At 46.6% G+C, this 14,548-nt stretch overlaps 1 protein-coding gene across 1 annotated transcript; it reads right to left on the bottom strand.

Annotated features, from left to right (window-relative positions):
• Positions 1-4,105: 4,105 nt before the first annotated feature.
• On the bottom strand, positions 4,106-13,836 carry CXCR5 (C-X-C motif chemokine receptor 5). Its single transcript, XM_032777159.2, has 2 exons — positions 13,669-13,836; positions 4,106-7,401 (listed from the first exon to the last, which is right to left on the bottom strand). Exons 1-2 carry the CDS (start codon positions 13,705-13,707, stop codon positions 6,322-6,324), a joined length of 1,119 nt encoding a protein of 372 aa, XP_032633050.1. The 5' UTR covers positions 13,708-13,836; the 3' UTR covers positions 4,106-6,321.
• Positions 13,837-14,548: the final 712 nt, after the last annotated feature.

Below are 14,548 nucleotides of genomic sequence, written 5' to 3'. Positions count from 1 at the left end.
TCCTTGGAGCCTGTCTTCAGTGGTCTGAGTTTCTTCAACATTAGCTAGTGTGGCCCACTATACTTGGGGGGGCTCACATCAAATCACATATAGCTGGTAGTTGCTGTTTGGTAGAGCCCCAGCGAAGAGCTGGCTTAGACACATGCATTTCTTCTGGTTGTTTTCTCCAAATTATGTTTAAGGAATGAGGAGAGTTGTTGCCATGTGAAGGGCACAGATGTTGTTAATGCCCAGATTATCCAAACTACAAGTCAAATCGTAACTTTTAACTGCAGTCCTTTCCAATGATGTCAGCAGCAGTCTTCTGCTCCGAGTAGGAGCTGATGCTGTAGTAGCACCTATGATCAGCAATGTCCTGCTGAGCTGGGCCACTGGCTAACCCTCTGTTGCTGCTTTTTGGGTAGCTCATCCTCTCCATTCAGTTGGAAAAAGCTACCATGAGCAATAAAAGAGCCCATTCCCTCCCTGTCCTGCTGTCAGCCCAGCTCTCTGCACATAAACCATACGTGTCTAAGCTCTCTGCTCTCTCAGAACTGCAGAGACATGGATGCTCCTGAGCCAGTCTCTCTCCTGCTGGGCAGAATCAGTGAAGGAAAGGAGCACTGTTGGTTTTATTCTCTGATGGCTCCACTGGAGCTAATACTCAAGGCTACAGAATAATCTTCACTCCCTGATTGCCAGTGAGGTCAGTAGACGTATGTGTCTGTGTTCTTTCCACGTGCTGTCCCAGCTCTGCACAGAGAGCTAGTAGAGTAGACTTCAATATATTGAGACAAGTTACACATTACACTCCTGGCTAAGAACACGGGAGTTGCTGATTCAAACCTTCTTTCTGCTTGCTGAGCTGGGATTTGAATTTTATTCTCTTACCTCCAGTGAATGGCTTAAATGCCACCGTGGGAGGTATTTAGATGTGGGGGCTCCCTTGGTCTTTCTGGTGAAGCTGGTCCACTGCCACTAAATAATAACTGGGTCAAACTCAGGCTGTGAATCTTTTCGTAGTCCAGTTGTTTTGGTAAGTTCTCCAGAATGGATGAGTTGCTGGTTCAAATCCCTTTTGTGCTGGTTGAGATGGGATTTCAACCAGGCTCCCTTACCTTTCAAGTGAAGGGCCTAAGTGCCAGCCTGGGAGGTATTCTGACATACCTCAGTCTTTACTATTGATGGTGGTCCACTTTAACTACATAATAAATGGGCCAAAGTCTGCCTCCCTGGCTCTTGATGGTAGCAAGGTTAGAGCACTTCTCTGGGATGTGAGTGACCCTGGTTCAAATTCCCCATCTGTCTCAGTGGAGGAGGTCTGGTGCCTGAGGTGCAGGCCCTTGTAAATCGACTGTGGACTATACAGAGCAGCTCTTGCTGGCTTAATTAGTGAGTATTGTGGCCATGCAAAAAACCCAAATCTCTTTCTTGCCCCAATAGCTAGGATACACATCCAAGCTGTGGCAGAGCCCTTCTCTGCTTAGGGGTGTGAGCTGTGGGCTCCCACGTCCCAGCGAAGAGTCAGAGGTGGACAAGCCCTGTCTGAATCCCCTCCCTGTCCCAAGACAGAAATGGTCTCCTGAGAAAAGGAGGGGGTTCAGACAAGGATGTCCCATTGCAAAGGGCAGTCACCTGAGAGGGAGGAAATTCCTGTGCAATCCCCTGCTCATTAGGCACCCAGGTGTGAGTACCCTCACCACCAGCCTATAGAGTGATTCTGACTTTTGGCCTAGCCTGAAGAATTGTTAAGTAAATTGCAATAGCTTCCAAAGGCAAGAGTAAGGGAGCATCTCCCACAGGCCAGGCATGTAACCTAACCACCAGGTTGCAGAACGCATCTTGTTCCTGGGCTGGCCCAAAGAATAGTTAATTCAAGTGGAATGGCTTCAAGAGGCAACAACGAGAATCACCCCATCATGATAGCCCAAAGTTTAGGGTGCACCCGTGGGCTACAGGAAAGGGTTAGTCAAGCCCTCTCTTACCAGACGGGTGGGTGTGTTGCCCTAGCATTTCCCACACTCTACAGCAGTCACTGAACCCCTGGCCTTGAGAAGGCATCTCAACTATTCTAGGGGCCAGTGAGTGGGTAAGTCAAGTGGAACAACTTTGAGGCAAACATGAGGGAACCCCTCCCCTCTGACTTTCTGTGGCTGTGATGGGCTGCACTAGGCCCAAAGGCCCCTTGTTGGTGGCCTCAGGGTCCTGCTACGCTCATCCCAGCTGAAGAGCAGTGAAGCAGTCCTCCAAGCAGGCTAGAGAGGCTCCAGAGGAAGCAGCTAATCATGGCCCAGGAGGGCCAAATAAAAGGAGCTGCAGAGCAGCGCAACAGTTAGATGCTGCTGGAAGCTGGAGAAGAAAGGACTGCACGCCTGTCTAGCTGAGGGATCTGCAGCACAATGGACAGCAAAGTGGGAGCAGGGAATGGGAAAGTGAGAGGCTCCTGGCTAGCTGCTAGGACTGAGCCAAAGACAATTTGATCCCCTAGTCTCTGCTTGCACTGAAGGAGCTCTGAGCTGGCTGCAGAGACTGAGTAGGGACTGAGCCTGGAAAGGGCCACAGGAAGATAGTGTATCCAGGGAGGAAGCCCTGGGGATACAGCCCAACATCAAGGCTGGACTGGTTTAAAGACTGCAGGCACACCCAACCAAAGGGGGGTGCTTGTGAGAGGCAGGTGCTGACCCCATTATAGGGGCCCAGGGTACTGTCAGTTGGCATGCAGAAAGAAGTTACTCACCTTGTGCAGTAACACTGGGTCTTTGAGATACAGGTCCCTGTGGGTACTCTGCTGTATGTGCACTTGTGTATCTGTGCTGTTGCTTAGCAAACTTTGGTAGCAGTGTCCTTTTAATAGCTGTCAATCACTGTGTGCCACCAGGCTGAGTCTTGGATTCTATCTAGGAAAAGCCCCATGGGTAGATCCTGCCACAGTTGTTCAGGTAGGGGGCAGGTCCAGTTCTCAGTCCAGAGAAGCTATTTCTTACATGATCACTGCACCTCTGCCCTGTTTGGAGCTGCTCAGCGATTTGGGCATGTAACAGACTAACATCTGTTACAGACTTTGCTGCATTCGATGTCCAGCGTCCTGTGTGTTTTGGTGAAGCCCAGGGCTTAAATTCTCAAAGATGATTTCCTGGAGCACCCCACCCCATTAGGGGCTCCAGGCTTTAACTTAGAGGTGGAGGGGGGCACCAGGGCTTGGGGCTTTAGCCCCGCTACCTCCACAGGTTTGAAACTATTTACCAGAGCTTTGGTGAAGCGCCTCTTTCTTTGACTCACTCTTTCCTCTTTGCTTGATTTGTTGCCAGGTAGCCATGGATTGGCAAGACTGGGCTGCAGAGTCACATAGCAGGCAGGACAGCACTGCAGTGTATTATCCCTATTCTGGAGACGTTCAAACTAAGGCTATGTGACTTGACCAAGGCCACATCAGGTATTAGTGTCACAGCTTTGGAATCCCTTGCTCAGACTGCTGGACCATGCAGTCTCTCACTATTGAGCTGCCTCTTCTTGTGGCCAGGGCCAAACTTGGATGAGCAGCAGAGCAGGCAGATGAATAAGTGTTTTGCCACCAAGCAGTTCTTGCAGAAATTATGGAAACCTGGGAGCACCAACTCTCCCCGGGCCTAATGCACTGTGAGCACTTTAATAAGATCTCTCCAATGAAACAAGATCCAGTTGATTTTTTTTCTTAATTAAAGCAGCTGAGCTTTGAGTGTAACTCTGCTATGGGTTGACAAATCTGAAACTTGAATAAAGTAGCTTATAGTAACCTACTAGGGTTAGCTGATGTCTCAGTACAATGGTGATGGGTGCTCTAGGCAGTCCTTGGTTACAAACCGAGCTAAACTTGGATCTTACATGTGCCCTAAAATGAGAGGCTTCTGCAGTACTAGTGAAAAGGACAAATTCCAGTGAGCCTCATAAGCAACACATGAAAGGCTCCTTTTATCTCCATACAGAACTTATCAGAAAGGCATCTGACCAGCCAGCAGCTATTCATTGGTCTCTCTGATGTCTGTGTTTCAGAATATTGACAACTGCAGCTGACTTTCTGCAGAAGCATGAGACATGCGAGGTGGAAAAAGTACTTTTATTTAATTAAACATTATAGTGCATTTTAAAAAAAAAAGCCTCTCAAAATATCCCCTTTGAGTTACGAACACTGAAATATTGTACAAACTGTAGCTGGACTTTGCCACAGTAGCACAGTTTAAACAAATTTTTCGGCATTTCTCCCTGCTTGGACCATAAGAATCACCTCATCAGTGTCACTGGGGTCCTCAGTGGCTGTGCTGTGAACACCACAGGGAATGTTTGATTTTTTTTTTTTTAATTTTTGTTAACGTTACATCCCTTGGAATTTAAAAAAAAAAATCTCTAAACTTTGGACTTTTCCTGTTGGGGTTAGAGTTGGTAAAAGGCTTCACCAATCCTCCATTTTGGGATGAATTTAGCCAGTGGTGATCCTTTACATAGGATCATTCCCCTACTTCTGACAGATCATTTTTCTGGAAAGGGGTGAGTGAATTGTAGTTGGTCTCTTTGTTATTGGGTGAATGCTACTAGTAACCCTAGCACAAAGCTCAAACATCCACCCTGCCACATGGGCAGTTTGACAACACTGAAATATATACTGATCAGCAGAAATAGTTTGTTTTGCCTAGGAAGTCAGGTTAATTTTGGAGCAGATTTTTACAGATGTATTTGTGGTTAGGTTGTGCCTCAGATGAGTGGTGGCCAGTGGCTCTTTAGGCAGAACTATAACTAATACATTTCAAGCCAAAGTAACACTTTTCCTGTTAAGAAAAATATAAAGAAAGCAGCAGCATTGCCTACACGTTGTCCCTGTTGGTGTGACAACAGCTAATGGAAAACAACATAGTTAAACAGAGACCCTTATGGCTGCTCTACACAGCCTTACACTGAAATAACCCCAGCTGTGGGTTAAAGCTGCTGTCATGAGTTTGGTGCATGTCTGTGTAGAGTAGGCCTGATTCTGAGAGCTGTGGGGTACCCACAACTCTGGTATGAAGTCAAAGTTCAGACCTTTTTACCCTAAAATCTAATATGTGAAATTTTTAAAGACAACATCAATGCAGATAGAGCTAAAATGCCTGAAAGCACAGGACAAAGCAAAGCAAAAACTTTCCCTTGTCTCCCCCTGGAAAAAAAAAAAACACTCAACCCCACCCCACCCCACCCTCCCCTCCTCTTCCCCTTCCATGTTCTGTTTTACTCTGCCATAACAGGAATTCTTGCTCTTAAAGCCAAGCGATACAGCAGCCGACCCCAAAAGCAAATCAATAACACGTTCAGCTGTATTTCCCTCCTCCTCCCACCTAGTAATCAAAGTAGGAGAGGGTCTGTGCCAGCGTTGTTACAAGGCTGGACAGGGGCTGCCCAGAGAATACTCACCCTCAAAGGAAATCAGTTAGTTCCAGTAAGTCAGTAACTGGAATTATTAATAGAAATAAAATGGATTGGAAGTGAGTGAGAAAGTACGCAGCTGATGGGCAGGAAAGGAATTCCTGACAGTAAAGTCTTTGGGCCTATGGAAGAGTCTTCCAGTGTAAGTCACAGAAATGCCCCCATTTGGGATTGAGGCACCCAACTGTCCCAAAGCCCCAGGAAAGGCATAACAGGAGACAACCCCATATTGGCTGGAGGAGATGGGCTGGCTGCCTTACAGGCCTCTTCTACTTCCAGAGTCTGTGATGCAGTCAGAAGAGCCGTGTCCAGTCCTTTGTATTGACCAGAATGGTGTGTAACATGCAGCTATGTGCCCAAGTAACCACAACATACTCTAAACTTCATATTTTACATGACTTTCATTAAACATAGAACTGTTTCTAATTAAAAGCAATGATTGGGCTGTATCACTTTCTTCTGAGCACCTCAATGAGCTGCACAGACTAAATCATGCTCTTCCATTTCTCTGATAAAAATCTCTGTGTCATCTGGAATTTCCTGTTTGTCATTTTCTAAGGCCCCGATTCTGTGGTTGGCTCTGCACATGGGGCTCCTCCAGTGGGGAGAATGCAGTATCAGAGCTAACTAACTAGGGTCTCAGCCAGCCCCTTTGCAGTGGTTACAATGTAAAGTCAGTATTTACCAAGGGCTACACAAACCATTTCTCCATATATTTAGCAGAGGAAGTAACTGTGTGGTAACAGTTGACAAGTATTTGCTGTTTTAATGGTGGCCTTTAGACCTCAGTCTCTTGTGGAGAGGAGGGAAGTGGTAGGGATGATACTGAGGCAGAGCTGAGTCTTGCACCAAGGGCATTACATGCTTTGCTGGCCAAGGTCTATCTCAGCCCTGTGCCCAGTTCTTTCCCCACTAGAAGGTGCTGACAGAAGTGATGGTGTCCGACTCAATCCCACTGCTCTTCCTTGTCACATCAAGGATCTCCTGCAGGGTCTCTTGGCTTATGCAACCCAGGTCCCGGAGGATCCGGAAGAAGTCGTTGCGGAACTTGACTCCAACAAAGGCATAGAGGATGGGGTTGAGACAGCAATGTGTGAAGCCAATTACCTCTGTCACCATGATGCTGGTGCCCAGCTGGTCCGCCAAGGCACAATCGTTCGGTAAGGTTTCCAGCTTGTCTAGTGTGTCCAAAAAGATGACCATGTGGTAAGGGCTCCAACAGAGTAGGAACACCCCTGTGACCAGGATGGCCACTCTCACGGCCTTCTGCCTCTGCAGCCGCTGAGACTGGCACAGGGTCCTCACAATGGCTGTGTAGCAGTAGCACATGACCAGCAGGGGCATGAAAAAACCCACAATGTGATACAGGAAGCGGGTTGCCAGCCACATGTTGCTGCCATGAATCCCAACTTGCTGGAAATTGCAGACACTGTGGTTGCTCTTGTCTGACCAGACCTCCATGAGCACTAGATCGGGCAAGGTCAGCACCAGGGAGACGAACCAAATGGCCAGGCAAGTGAGGTGGATCGACCTGACTCTGCGCTTCCTGTAGGTGTGGATAGCATACACTATGGCCAGGTAGCGATCCACACTGATGCAGCCCAGCAGCATGCTGCTGCAGTAGAAGTTGATCTTGTGGACAGCGCTGAGGACTTTGCAGAGGAAAGTGCCGAAGATCCAGCCAGTCAAGCTCTCGGTCACGCCAAAAGGCAAGGTGAGCAATAGCACCAGATTGGCCAGGGCTAGGTGAAAGAGGAAGTTCTCAGTGGTAGTGCGGGCGCACTTGTAACGCTCCAGGATGATCAATACTAGGGCATTGCCCAAGGTCCCCAGAAGGAATATCAGAAGGTAGACTAAGGGCATAAAGATCTTCTTGAAAGGATGTGTGGGGTCACTAGCCAGTGATGAGACTGTTTCTGGACAAAAGTAGTCATCATAGGATCTTGTGGTGTTGTCATTGTCATTGTAGTCACTGAATTCCCCCAGCAAATTCTGCAGAACAGGAGGAGAATAATTACAGGCTGCAGTTTCTGTATAGCCATTTCCCAGGAGAAAGCCCAACCATTACATAGGAACTGCCAGATGAGATGAGACCCTAGCTGATCAAGTCCAAGGCCCTGCCTCCGGACAATAGCCAGCACCAGATACTTCAGAGGAAGGTGCAGGAAACCTCCAGCAGCAGATGTGGGATAATCTGCCACCAGTGAGGGTCTCATCCTGATCTCTGATCGTTAGAACCTCCTGCTCCAGCATTTAAGCCAATGTCTATCTCTCTTCCATTACATGTTTTAGCATTAACTAAAATATTTCTTGATATTCTTGTTATCCATATAAATATACAATCTCTTTTGAATCTTAAGTCCATGGCTTCAACTATTTCCTGTTGCAATGAGTTCCTCAGTCTAATTATACACTGCATGAACAAGTATTTCCTTTTGTTAATTTTGAATTTGCCACCCTCAATATCATTGAATGTCCCCTTATTCTTGTGTTATGGGACAGGGTGAAAACAAGCATCCAGTCAGCTGTCTCTATCCCGTTCATTATTGTATAGACTTTTATCAGGTCCCCTCTTATTCAGCTATTGATAAGGTAAACAATTCCAGTCTCTTTTCATAGATTTTTTTCCCCCAGCCCTTGATCATTCTTGTCACCTTTCTTTGACCCCTCCTAATTCCATTGTATCCTTTTTGGGATGGGGGACCAGAACTACACAGACTGCCTGGAGGATGTCTTGTTGGTTTATATAGCGGCATTAGAATATTCTCCATATCATTCTCCACCCTATTTCTTGTTGACACTCACCAGTTGTTTGCTTTCTGAGCACTGCAGCACAGTGGGCAGAGCCCTCCATCGAGCTGGCCACCTCAGGCCCTTTCCTGAGTTGATGCAATTAATTCAGAACCCTGTAAGGGCTATGAATAGCACATTTCCCCTCCTATGTGCATTAGTCACCATTGTGTTGCCCATTTCACCTGGCTTGGTTGTGTCCCTCTAATAAACTTTTCTGTACTTTTCTATCATGTTAATTCCATATTCTGTTCCTAAAACTACTGTCACACACTGGCCCTAAGGACTTTCTCTGATTTGTCAGTAGGGTGATTACAAACCATGCTGTGTCTTGAGACAGAAGATGTCTTGACACAGGGCTGTCCCCCAGTGTGACACCCCGGCTGGCTGAGCTCCTTGGGCTGAACTACGGCTGGCAATTTGTGATATCAGGGCCACGCCCAATGTGCAGGCTGTGATGCTGCCACCCAAAGCGAGATATGCACTGGCAACAACACAAAGCTGAACAATGGAGTGAGCTGTATGTAAGCACTGGAGAGGAGAGGGCCACTGCCTCCTACTTTTAAAAACCTGGCTGGGAGGGAGCACACTGTGCCTGGCTGGCGGCAGCTGGGTTCTGCTCTGCCTTGTGGCACATGCATCATGCTGGTCCGGTCCTGGCTTGTGTTGTTTTGCATGTCTGCAGCTGGTCCCTCACCTGTTGGTGGCTGAAACCACAGCAGTGGCTTCTAGGGGCTGGGGCTTCACCAGGTTTGGGAAGCAGGATGGACCCACTACCCAAAGGGCTTGGGCATGCCGCTAAGGAGTGAGGGAAGGCAGGGACTTAGAGAAGATCCTGCTGGTGCGGGATTGCCCTCCTCACTTTTATAGTCCTTTCGGCACCCATGGAGCTGTATCACACACCGAGTTTCTTATTCAAAGCAGAAAGCACATCGAAGTCCTGAGCACTAGAAAGCTGGCAAAGCCCAGCCCTCACATGGAGCACGTGCTCTGACTGTCCTCTGCTGATCCAGGCAGGCAATGGACAGACCCTAATGCTAGCCAAAACAAGAGTGCTTGGGGGGAAAAGGGAGGGTAGAAATCAATGAGGAGAAGAGGAACAAAGGGCCAAGCAAGGCTCATGGCAAAAATGACACACAGCTCAACAAATACTAACTGGAAGATGGTAAGGGTTCCCCTGCAGTCAGGCTGAAAGCTCTCCCCCTCCCAAACACCTTCGCTGGAGACTGAGACTCTTGCACTGACCACAGCGGAAGTTTCTGCTTGCTGTTTTCATACCTTTCACTGCCAGCTGTAGCTGCCTGCACCTGCTGCACCTTCCCCCATTAGCCATAGTTCCTGCTTGAACTGTTTTCAGAGCTATTTTTTTCTTTTTTTGGTTGCATTTTTTTTTTTAGAAACAGCTCAACTGTCCTGTGAAATACAGTGAGTGTGAATCTCCCCAGTCATGAGACCCTAGGCCACATGGCAGAGGCAGAACGCTCCCAGGTTGGGGACAACCCCCTGAAACACATACAAGCTATCTCTGGCTGCAGCAAGCGAAGGCCTCACTTAAGGCAATGGCATGTTGTTTGCTTGTCACCCGTAGAGAGCAACCCATGGGACATTGCACTGTGGCAGAGAGCTGTAGCTGCTGTGCACTCAGGCAAATCTTTAAAGTGCAGTTTTGGAAAACAGCACGGTGCTGGTGCTGCTTTACTCATGTCTTCCCAGTGCCGCCTCCTGAGAGATGCTTCTGGGAGATAGCCAAGGGGCAGGAAAGAAACTACACACCGTCTCAATCCAGTGCACACAACTGGTCAGGTTTTCTGCCTTCATCTAAAGCAATAGCAGGGCACCAGCCTGGAGGGACCAACACTCACCTCCACTAACTAAAACTCTGCAAAAAAGAGGAGAGATGGCAAAGGGAGTCTTTAAACTACCCTTAATTTCATATTTTTCTGTTTCCAAAAATATTTCTTAGCAACTGTCTAGATCATACATACCCGGAATTAATGATGCCCATGGAACTTGTGCTAATAGCACTGACTATGGCAAGGACCAATGCCCAAACCCAATGCTGGGGTGGTTATATAACCTCATATCTGAAAATCCACCCTTAAGGGGGTCTTGTTTCAAAGGGCCCTTAGTATCTACGCCATCTGCAGCCCACCAGCTGCTGTACTATTAATGTGACACTATGAATGTGCACAGCATCTCATCAAATGCATACAAAGTTCCTTCTCTAAAAAGCTTCCATTTTCCCTAAGCAAAACAAAACTAAACAGGCTGCTCAAGAGCCAGGGAAGGGTTGGGGGGGTTCCAAACATCAGAGGGAGGAGGAGATGCTGCAGCACAATTTGGAACTGCAGGGTTAATCACAAGAGCGCAGCATGGTGTCAAAAGAAAAGGATAGAAATCTTTCAAAACATGGGCAGTGAGTGCTAAACGGTTTTAACTGCAGAGAGTGGCTGTCAGCATCACCTTGCATTTACAACAGAAGATGCAGCACTCAAGCACCACTATCTACCACCATCTCATCTTTGATAAGGTGACAGGTAGGGTATTGTTTGTTTTTTACTGTAAGCCACTCGCCTCTGGCTTGGGAAATGGGCAGAGTGCTGTGACTGCGCCATCCTCTCATGTACGTCTAAGGCTGGAAGAGAGCAGCAAGTGTGGGTGGGAGCAGACAGAGATGAGTCAAAGAGACAAAGTATTTAGGTATCATGAATCCAAGCTGAAGCAGAAAGGGGTTGGAGTGCAGCGACAAGAGTTGCATAGAGTGTGACATACTAGGGCTATGGGAACATAGATGTGAAGGACCTTACAGCATTCAGTATGGCAGGTGCAGAGATTAGTCCCATGACTCACAGGGGCAACAGGCTGTTTCCAACTCCTGCTGCTGGGCTAGGGAGTCAACATTTTGCTTTAAGGATGGATTTGCTGGGAAAACCATGTGTGTGCTTGTGAAAGCCTCTAGTACAGGGGTTAGGCAACCTATGGCACAGGTGCCGAAGGCAGCACGTGAGCTGATTTTCAATGGCACTCACGCTGCCTGGGTCCTGGCCACCAGTCTGGGGGACTCTGCATTTTAATTTAATTTTAAATGAAGCTTCTTAAAGATTTAAAAAAGCCTTAGTTAGAGTGAATAAACGAAGATTTGGCACACCACTCCTGAAAGGCTGCCGACCCCTGCTCTAATAGCAGGAAAAAGGGGCCTAAAAATAAGGAATGAGGAAGGAATAGAACAGGAGGATTACGTAACAGCTTCCATTTGTCACTGCTATGGGTATTTGTGTGTAATGATGGGGAATTACATGTAAAATAAAACAGAACTGGCAAGCCAAACATGGCAATAATTGTGTGTGTATCTTCCCTTGCAGGAAGATAGATAGAGAGATTACATTTATTTAATGCAATCCCTCACGCTTTCTCCTTAAGAGGCTCCTAGAAAACAGAGATGGAAAAGACACCCCCCACACGTGAAGGCATAATTTAAATCCCACTTAAGCAGTCAAAATCCCCCTGAAGCTCTGGGCAGGGCAATGGCCACTGTTTAGGACTGCACTGCATGCTTAGTTCATCAAGTTCAGCCTCCCTCAAGGGCTAAAAGGACATTAAACTGATTCTACTCTACCTCACAAATGCCCATCTCTTCAGTCCCAAGTCATCCATGTTTCACACAGATCTGGTGTTCCCCTCACAGTTGAATATCATTTACAGATGAGATCAAGTCATGGAGCTGAAGTTCTGGAAAGTTATTCACAACCAAGGAACAAATCCCACAGCACTTTAATTTCCCTGCATTAATAATTTTGTGTCTGTCACAGACTACATCCTCTATCTGGAACTGGGCAGGTTAAGCAGTAAGGACACAGCATTGATCTTATCTGTTTTTCTGCCAATAGGATAATTTATATATAAGGCATATAACTGAGAGGAGGGTGAAAAGAAAATAAAAATCAGAATCGGTCTAAGATTCCATTAGGAGTTGTTCTGCAGAGCTTACCCACTGGATTCTGTACTTTGCCCACCGCCATCCCCCAGCTGCTGCTCACCTTGCTTTGCCCCTGCACCCAGCCAGTGCTGCTGCAGTGGATATGCTGCTCCTACTTTTCACATTTTTCATTAAGGAGTGAGCTCTGCTTTACTCCCAGCTAAACTCCACCACCATGATTCTCCTGCTTGAGCCTTCCATTTAAAAGGAGGGGTCAGGGTGATCAAAGAAGGGGAAGTATCGTTTGCAAAAAAATTCTGACAAAAATAATTTTGTTTTGAAGTTTTCACAGGATTTTTCAACCAAACAAATCAAAAATTGTTCTGGCATTTGTTGTTTTTTTTTGGGGGGGGGGGCAGGGTGAGGGCTGCTTTTTCCCGTTTCTCACCTTTCTGCGCCCCGCTCCCCGAAAGGAAACAAGGAAGAAAAAGGTAAGGGGAAAAATTAAACCAAAATGGAATGAATATGTTTTGATTTGAACAGAAACAAAACAATTTCCTTTGAAAAGTCATATTTAATTTAAATAAAAGTTGAAAAACTTCTGAGCCCTTCTATTTAAAAGCCAGGCTTTGTGGCAAATCTGCCGTGAGCTTTCCTTAGCATGGAACAATCATCTTTTACAAGATATTATTGTTTTCAATTTACAAGGCTAATTAGAGGATGGAATATATTCTGTCATAATTCAAATCTAGGATATTTGTAGTATAGCTTCTGTCCTGGTAAAAAACCCTCTAACATAAATACGCTACAGCATGTAGCCTACAGAACTGCTCTCAGGCAGGCTCCGCAAGGCAACCCACTCGTAGAAAAGGATAAAATGAAGCCAGGGATGTGAGTGTAGAATTATGTTATTGTGGGATGTAGGTCTTTCATTGTTTCCCAGCGTTATTGTAGCTTACCCAGTTACTCCTGTTTGTTTAAGTTAGTGGTTTGATTTCCCATGGCACTGCACCTTGTGCACTGATTTACACCGGTACACAGTGGTGTAAAATGCTGTCAAGTCCAAATACGCGTTTTAAACCCAGTCGCTGCTGGTTTAAATGACTACACGAGGTGGGCTTCTCTCTAAGCAAGATAACTTAGGAAGGAGATGCATCTGATTCCCACTGTCTCAGAATGAGCTTTTTGGCCACAAGAACAGAGGCTGCAACCCCAGCACTGACAGCATGAGAACTGTAGAGCCAACCACTGATGAAAATACTTTAAAGATATGGCACAAGTAATCACAGCATGTAAGAAGGGGTGGCATTCTCATCTGCACCTCCTGCAGCTGGCAAAAACTCCCTAAATAGGTGCTTTGGGGTCTAACTGTGTTGGTTTGAAATTTTAGCTTAAGACCAAACTTATCTAAATGAAAGAGGGAAAGTATGTGTTTGTGGGTGGGAGAGGTTAAAAGCCAAGCTCCTCAGCCCAGATATAACACCCATCACCCCCTAGAATCCTCAACCTAAACTCATGGACATTGCAAAAACAAAGACCTGAGCATGACTTACCATGTCATAGCTCTTCATAGAGATGCTGTAGGGCCCCATTATTTGAGAGACACTGTTTTTCTCCTCCAGTGGTTTGGGTAGCGGCTCTGAAGGAGAATATCAACCAACTTCCCTTTTTGATGAGGGGTTAATAATTTAACTGAATGGGGCGGGGCATCTAGTTCTCATCAACAAAGTATTGAGCTTTTCAACTTTGCAAGGCAAATGAGCTCAAAGCTCGGAATGACCTATTTGAGCATCAGATTAGAATCTCGCTCTATCATCTTTACTTTAGATTATTCAAAACCTTACTTTAAAAAAAACAGTTTAAAGCTCCTATAATCTCCAACAAAGCCCCCAAAGTAGTTCACTGCACAATGTGGTGAGTCCCTTCCCAAATGCTTAATCCAGTACAGAGTCTAGAGCCTTTTATAGAAGACACTGCACTGGATTTGGGCAATGTACAAAAAATATCTCCGATTTTAAGATATGTTCTACTCATGGGAAACGTTTGTTTCCAACCCTCAAAATGCCTTGGATTGGGTATGGACTAGATTGTCATGGCCCTCTGACTCTAATAGCACCAGTTGCTTTAAGCCCTCAGCTTTTCTCTTCGTCCCCCTCTCCTGCACAGCGCCAAAAGGCTGCTGCTGGCCCCATTCTGGTGTGAACCCTGGAAGAAATCTGAGGAGAGGGGGCATGTTACCCTGCGTGCCCCCCACATGTTGCCTTGGGAAGATACATCACCAGGTATCAGGAGAGGTGGGTCCACTCTGGAGGCCTAGCCAGGCATGGAGGGTGGAGAGTACCTATCAGGGAGGGTCGGGTCGGTTGCTCACCGGCCCTGTGTGAGAGAGGTATGCGAGAGTGTGTATGTATCACCTCTCCCTGTGTGAACCCT

This window comes from Chelonoidis abingdonii, chromosome 18, assembly GCF_003597395.2.
Source record: "Chelonoidis abingdonii isolate Lonesome George chromosome 18, CheloAbing_2.0, whole genome shotgun sequence".
Lineage (NCBI taxonomy): Eukaryota > Metazoa > Chordata > Testudines > Testudinidae > Chelonoidis > Chelonoidis abingdonii.
This window is presented reverse-complemented; position numbering and strand designations above follow the sequence as displayed.